Below are 8,369 nucleotides of genomic sequence, written 5' to 3'. Positions count from 1 at the left end.
GCTTATAAACCTCCTCGGACTAGTAGAGAAGTGGAGGGAGTGTGTCACCCAAGCCATGGGGGCAGTGCTCCATAATGCTCGCAATAAAAATTAAGACACGTATACAACATCCCTGATTTCGGAAAGCTGATTTTTCTTTTTTCACACAGACTCGGGTTTCAGGAAAGAGTGGAGGACTTGGTTAACTCATTATTTTCAAGTTTGAGAGGGTTGAGTTGTGGTGTTCAGAATCTGAAGAGGAGAGATAGAAAGCTCATTCACAGCACTATTAAATGTAACCAGGTTACTGCTTCCCTATTGCAAGATGCTGCACAGTTCCGAATATGAGATGTGTTCAGAATGAGAGAGATCGAGCATTAGAGATAGGAAGGGAAAGTGAGCTGAGGAACGTTGAGTGGAATCATCAGTGTACGAGTGAAGTGTCAGGACTTGAAGATAGATGATCTTTTATAGAAAGAAGAAGAGAGGAGGTCATAAGATAAAACCCTGAGGGACAACACAGTTTATAAAATGAAACGTCGCTCCATCAGAGATCTCTGCAATGGACCTACTTGAAAGGAAGATATAGTCAGTAAACAGAGACGCGAAACAGCTGAAGGAAAGAAAGTTAGAAATCAAAGACGTCCTCTTAATTCCGTGTAACAAATAAAAAAGGATTCGACAAAAATAATATTTATGTGACACCGGAGATCAACAGTCGAGCTTGTACTATGAAAAACGTATTGGTGATCAGAGAGAAGACATGGGATACTAAGAAAGTGCGAGATAAGAAAAGTCTTCAAGACTTTGGAGGTGGCAGAAGTGAGAGCAATGCGGCAATAGCTGGAAGGGCTGAAACAGTCTCTTGAGCAGGGGTTCCGAACCTTTTTTGTTCCTCTGTACCCCTTGGGCATTCTGACAGGTTCCCATGTGCCCCTAAACATTAAGGATTAGAAATTGATAACATGATACTGGTTTTATATCACTTTATTATGAAATCTGTACGAGATTATTCAACGATTTTATACTGATTAGTAACGAGGGTGTTCTAAATTGCTTATGTTCTACATTACTCATGGTGTACACTGAATATTATGGTTACTCTCAGACCTCTACTTTGTACCCCTTGAGAAGTGCAAATGTATCCTTGAGGGTATATGTTACCAAGGCAGGGAACCCCTGCTCTAGAGTCTTCAGCATACTATCTCACGACTCGAGGAGATATGTAATCTGGGTTATACACCTTGCTGTGGTCGGAAGACCATGCGAGAGGAAATTATAGATGGCATAGGTTCAGTGGGAGGATTAATCATGGAATCATCCAAAGATGAATTAGGAAAGAATACGTAGTGAAATAGTGACTCTGTCAGTTGGAGTTTTGTGCTGATTGATCAGGTCGGAAGAGAGGAGGAAAGGCTGAATTACGTAGTTATTGTACATGATTTTAGTTTAGGATCAGATAGATTTACCACACACCGCATCAACACACTTTCTTTTGATGACCTTCAGTGATTTACTTAATCTTTTCACTGTTCACTTCCCTCCTTGAGCACAAAGGTCATGTAAATAACTAATGTGGAAGTGGAGGCACAGGGAACGTCTCATACTGCACCCGTCCCAAGCTTCCTCCTTCATGTTACTCCTTTGTTCGGGTATCTACAATGAGTAAAAACAGCATTCTTCCAACGAGAAATCAGACAAATATATTTCTGTACTCCATTTAGTTATGCCAAAGTGGGTACGCAACCCGTGCCAAAATAGACCTTGCGCTGTTTAACCCCATGAGTGGTTTGCTAGCTTTATTTTCTATAATGGGATTTCGTAAAATATATATATATATATATATATCATACAAACTTCCAACAGCCAGGATCGAACCCGGGACCCCTGTGCAAGAGGCGGGAATGCTAACCGCTAGGCTATGGGCATTCCCAGCTCTTGCACAGGGGTCCCGGGTTCGATCCTGGCTGTTGGAGCTTTGTATGTTCTATGAAGGTACGCGTTTCCATGAACTATGTTTGTATATATATATATATATATATATATATATATATATATATATATATATATATATATATATATATATATATATATATATATTCTTTTTCATACTATTTGTCATTTCCCGTATTAGCGAGGTAGCGTTAAGAACAGAGGACTGAGCCTTTGAGTGAATATCCTCCGTTCTCTGTTCCTTCTTTTAGAAAATCTAAAAACGAGAGGGGAGGATTTCCAGCCTCCCGCTCCCTCCCCTTTAAGTTGCCTTCTAAGGCGCAGGGAATACGTGGGAAGTATTCTTTCTCCCCTATCCCCAGGGATATATATATATATATATATATATATATATATATATATATATATATATATATATTATTCACTGAAAAAACGGCATGGACGCTGCTACCAGGAATCAAATACATTCATAAAACCTCCACAGCAACAGCGGCGTTGCGGACGCTGGTGTAACGGTCACTAACGTTCCGCCATGGGCGGCTGACCTTCACCAAACGTTGTAGGTTGTGGCAAGTCGTCTGGTGAGGCAAGACAGGAATCCCCCGGTCATGTGATACGTGGGCGAGGGCTTACGGCATGCAAGGATGGGTGGGGTTATTATCATTGGTGTATTTCGAGAGTGATTTACTACATTCGTGTCGCCCCGCCTCAACCTTTTGTGTGCGACTCGAACGCATGTTTCTACGGTATTTCTGGTTCACAAGTCTAACCACTATACAACGTGAGCCGACCGGTCTAGCATAGAGTTCCAATGATATTGTTCAAGAGGTGTCAAAAATAGAAGTGTCCAGCCAAGCTGTCATCTAAAATCTCACACAATACCTCTCCACTTGTAAAGTGTCTCCATTTTCATTGTGGATTACTGAACTGCAGCACCCTCGGTCCTGGGCTTAAAATCTTCTGCCATATTTTTTCCAATCATTTCAATTCTTCCTCGGTAATTCTATATTACCGATCAGCTCCTGGTGGCCGGCTGGTGCCATTTGTCAGTATAATCTCTGTGAAGTTGACTAACATTTACAGCACTGCTGGTGAGGTCGAATGTTCACGGTGAAGCAGATGGTCAAGTGAGACTGGGTAATCATTCTCGTGGATGATCTTAATATTGTAGTCCACTGCTACAGATCTCTTGCTGGACATCTCATTTCATCTCTGACTTGTTTACATGGATCATGTGATCCCTTGACATAATGCCCATCACTAAGAGGCTAGAGTGTCGGGAGTGGTGGGGGAGCTGCACTGCAAAAACCTTTACTGACGTCAGAGCTAAGTGAGGGGGCGGCAGTCACACGCGCTGATATGTACCCAGAGGCAGCATCTATAATGGCCACAAGCAATATCACTGAAGAACCGCAGGTCAGCAACTACACAGGCACAGCATCAAACAGCAACTACGGCCACTGGCGGCAGATACCAGCACCAACTACAAAGCAATCTACAAGAACCCCACATGCGACATCTAAGCTACGAGTTCTCACAGGTCGGAGCTCCATCTAATGGCAGCAGAGAAACAAGCAGCCACAAGCAGGAATTACCGAGAAAAAAAAAATTGTGACCATGGCAACTGTAAGGCTACCCAACCACTAAGCTACCCGGGTAACCCTGGCCGGCGACCGGCTGCCGCCATCCACGTCTGTGTGACTGATAAAGCTTACGGGCGAGGCTGTCCGTCTATGGAGGACACCTCAGAGCATCAGGACTTAGCCTGAATCTTGTCCACAGGTGGCGCCGCCACTGCAAGCACACCGTACACATACCTTCATATTTCACTGGAGTAGCAAATATGACAAGTTCAGACAAATTAGTTTGCTGTATAATCTAATGACAGAACTGCAATCATCACAGAGAGATATGAAGCCATCACAAAAACCCTCTCCAACACACATTACTTTCAACCTGACAAATACGTAGGCGCCGACAATGCGGCAAGACAACACATTCAGTAAACTTAAGTAAAAAAAAAAAGTGTTCATTCAATGTAATGTAATAGTTCTTTCCAGTTAAAAGTAGCGAAAATGGTGATGAATGTCAATGTATATATATATATCAACGTTACCACACAAACGGCAGTCTATGCTGGGACTACGATGTTGCCCCTCCTGAAACAGTCCAAGATATCTCTCGTTAGACCCTCTGTACACACACATATATTCATATCGTTTTAAAAACATAAGAAATATTCCTATACATGCTATGGGAATTATAAGGTGGAGGTCATGCACAAAATTACATGTCTATGTATTTATAAATCAGGATTAGTAGGCCCGTGTACGAGTCCCAGACCGAGTTGCAGGTTCACAACAGGCTCAGTTGTTCCCCTATGGTAGCTCAGCGATAGATGGACACCTATCCTTATCTTAATCATATTCACCCCAGGACTTCTTTTTAAAAATCCTGGCATTACCCATGACGCCTTTCCAAAGGCAGTGCTACCTCTAGTAGCAGGAAAATGCGGTCTCCATTAAAGAGAAATTCTTGACGAGATTACTCCCAATGATGCAGCCACCTCAAAGGTGTCTTTTCACTTGCGGTTTAAACTCGAGCAGACAGAGTCCGGTAATACCGAACTATATGTGTGTGTGTGTGTGTGTGTGTGTCCTGCCTAGGATCCGTTTCTATTGGGCGTGATTGCAGGTCAAGAGGTTCCGTGGTGTTTTGGTCTTTGTAGGGTGTGTGTGGTGCTGGTGTCCTCAGTATGGAAGGTGTACTTGGGGTATTGAGGGCTCGTGACACGATGAATTATGTTGTAATGAGGTAGTAGTCTCCAAAACGCAGACGAGAAAGTATACTTCGTACGTTTCTGGGGAGTGTAATTTCAGACGGGTGTAATTTTTTTGGTTGAGTTAGAGACTGGAATAGCAGGGCTGTTGTTTAATGTTTGTCGTCATTAAAGCATGCATGTTTTGTCAAAGAGGATGTTGCTGTGAGAGGGGGAATGCTAAAGTATGGAGTCGAGGTAAGATTTTGATTTCCAATTGGGGATTTGTGATGGCTTATGAAATGGTTTGGGTGGGAAGGGTTTAGTCTTGCTGCTGCAAAGAACTGTATGCCGAGTATAAGATTCTAATGGGAGTTTTTTGTTGTTTGTATATTTCACACAGGTACTGAATGTCGGTGCTTGTTCTGAGTGATCTGTATAAAGCATTTTGCATGTCTGTTTGCTTTTGACAAAGTGGATGACCTGGCAGGTGAGGTGTAGGTTAGGAAAGAGCGGATGAATACTTTGTCGAAGGCACTAAAGGCTTTCCTGTCTAATCCAAAATTGGTGCCCGTGAATGTTCAGAGAGAACTTGTCTTTCTGCTTACTGTTTTACGAAGTTTCATCCACGTGACGCCCCGTTTCTCAACCTTATGTACGTAGCATGTATTTTACTCATGTGTATACACACACAAAAAAACCTCCCAACCTTAGCCAGGTACCTCTTTATCGACCAGCCCCAAGGGAAGGATGAACAGCTGGATTGGCTGTAGGCCAACTGCCGCACCCAGAATGCGAACCTGTGCATGTTGACCATTAATATGTTAGTGGCTAACTATATGACACATTCGTATGCGATACATGGGGTTTTTTGAAAAGGGGATTATTAATCATAGTATGGTGCAGGTTATATATATATATATATATATATATATATATATATATATATATATATATATTTTTTTTTTTTTTTTTTTTTTTTTTCTTTTAAACTATTCGCCATTTCCCGCGTTAGTGATGTAGCGTTATATATATATATATATATATATATATATATATATATATATATATATATATATATATATACATACATAGGTAGGTTGGGCCATTCTTTCCTCTTGTTTCCTTGCGCTACCTCGCTAACGCGGGAGCCAGCGACAAAGTATAAAAAATAAAATAGAGAGAGAGAGAGAGAGAGAGAGAGAGAGAGAGAGAGAGAGAGAGAGAGAGAGAGAGAGAGAGAGAGAGTCTTCTTGATGTTACCTATTTAAGATGTGTGTGTGTGTGTGTTCTTGTTCTGCATGGGGAGGGTTTTAGTCTTGGGGCCCCATCTCTGAACATTCTCATTATCATACAACTTCTAACTTTCCGTATAATGTCTGCATTTATCACGTAGTTTATTCATGTTCTTCAGTTCAACCATCATCATCATTACAGTACAAACGTACTTTTAATCGTTTTTAATGTTTCTCGTTAAATTCTGTATTTTGGTTGGTTTATTCTGACATCTCTGTCGAACTGATGAGTGAATTAGAGTTTTACACTCCTGTTGCCCCGTACGTAACTAACAACTGTTGACAAGATATAACGTTAAGCGATATATATATATATATATATATATATATATATATATATATATATATATATATATATATATATATATATTGGGGGCTCACTTTCTAAAGCCATCTTTTCTAACATTACAGATGTTAGCATGATAGCTTCGATATTCTAACGTTGATCTGCCACTGTAAGTTAGTAATCATCCATCAAAATGCTTTTTAATCTTTTACTATTTAAATGCACAAAGGTGTATTAGCCGACCAGTCACCCCAACGGGGTCTGCCGAGCAATCCACCCAAATCAGCAGTATACACATGGCTAATTAGACAAGCTTCCAGAATTAAATCAATAACGACAGCCGGTAGAAATGACCAGCAGGATAACGTATGCATACACATCATAACGAAGTAACTAGTTGATTAGTACTCATTCCTTCACTTGTATATTAGCTATACACAGACTCCACCAATGTCTCTTATCAAATTATACAATCCTGTCTAGTGCCTAGGTCTACAAAGCTACATAAGAATATATAATAAAATTAAGTCTTATAACGCTCTGTCCTTACCCTCTTCCGTGATGGAGGAGAGAGAGACGGGGGAACCTTGAATCACTGGCGGCATCGTCTGCTCTGCCGTTGTTGCCACCGACCCCTGTCTTCAAATGTAACTTGTACAGGGAAGAAGTACAGTTGTAGTTGCGTCCGACACGGTTAAGTACCAGCGAACGTCTTATGAAGTTCGGGTGACTTACGGCGGAAACTGTGATTACTTGCTGCACTCTCAGTCCGTACAGAATAGACTTCTTTTATCCAAATGACACTGACACAGTTGTTCTTTTAGATTGTAATAACTGTCAGAAATCTTAAAAAGTTTTGACCAGCTGGAGTGTTTCTAGAGGTTTAACGAGTATAACCTCAACCAATGTATTACTACATCTCGGAGACGATGCACGTTGTATATATGTGAGTTTCCGAGGTCGCGTCCGGATTGTTGCCAGATTGGCAACATATATTATTGTAACTGTTTTTGATACTTAAGACCTGTAAATTATAGATGCTTATTGACAAGGCTGTCAAACACGTGTGATGAAAAATTAGGAAAACAGGCTAATTCTACAATATTAAGGTTCTGACAACACTTACAATATATAAGCTTGTCATATGTGGCACTGCTAGTACGCTGCCATATCGACTATGCTGTTTCATTTTCTTATATTTAGTTCGAACAAGGAACATATTCCTAAGTATTGACAGATGAACGTATCACGTAACACGTGTATTGAAAAATGGAAATTGCACTAAGTACGTAATGCAGCATCCGTCTTTACAGGCAGTTTCCTATTCCGCAGTTTACGTTAGTAACACTGGTGGGCTGAGCAGTATTGCCAAGGGTAGCGAGATGTCCTACGTCAGCGTTTTGCGCTTGGGGGGTCCATCAATTTCAACGGCATTTCATGCTGTAATTACGTGTGATTTTCCTACATTCTAATTTGTTTCGAATTCGTTTCAAGAATGTTACTCTCAATCAATAGGGGCTCCATCCACAATGCAATCGTTAACAGATTACCAATTTCAAGCAGAAGTTCAGTACACGTGAGCATCACGTTAACATTATTTCCAGAGTTTAACAACCTCGTTAATTCCTTCTGACCAACTCATGGCATCATTCATCATTACCTCCTGTTATCTTAGACCTCTACGGTATATTACATTCTTGATAGTATGCTTGTGAAAGGACATTAGGCAATTCTATTCCACCGTAAAACATCTTTCGTGCACATAACATTCCTTACTCTAATCCAGTTTTCTACTCTCGTCCAAATATGGCCTCAGTAACATCTCTACGCCTATCCTTTCCAAATACATGCTATCCTACACCTCTATATAGTTTATTCTCTCTAGATGCCCTTGTGAAAGTGCCCCTTATTTATCCAACGTGTTTAGGGGCATTAAAGTTTGTGTAATTCCTCCTACATCAATTTTTTGCCATGGTATTTGCCAATACATTCGCAACCAGTCTAACATACACAAGGTACTCAAGAGGTACATAATATTAATTTCCGTATTTGCTAGATTGTCAACACTAAATGTAATTTAGTGAGAATTTAGAAGAAT

At 40.7% G+C, this 8,369-nt stretch overlaps 1 protein-coding gene across 1 annotated transcript in view; it reads right to left on the bottom strand.

The window, feature by feature from the left end:
• LOC139761137 (DNA damage-inducible transcript 4-like protein) overlaps positions 1-7,189 on the bottom strand; it is a 32,370-nt gene extending 25,181 nt beyond the window's left edge. The window contains exon 1 of the mRNA XM_071685083.1: positions 6,822-7,189. Coding sequence (XP_071541184.1) covers positions 6,822-6,876 — 55 coding nt within the window. The 5' untranslated portion in view covers positions 6,877-7,189. The remainder of the gene's footprint in view (positions 1-6,821) is intronic.
• Between the last annotated feature and the right edge of the window lie 1,180 nt (positions 7,190-8,369).

Source organism: Panulirus ornatus, chromosome 3, assembly GCF_036320965.1.
Source record: "Panulirus ornatus isolate Po-2019 chromosome 3, ASM3632096v1, whole genome shotgun sequence".
Taxonomy (NCBI): Eukaryota; Metazoa; Arthropoda; class Malacostraca; order Decapoda; family Palinuridae; genus Panulirus; species Panulirus ornatus.
This window is presented reverse-complemented; position numbering and strand designations above follow the sequence as displayed.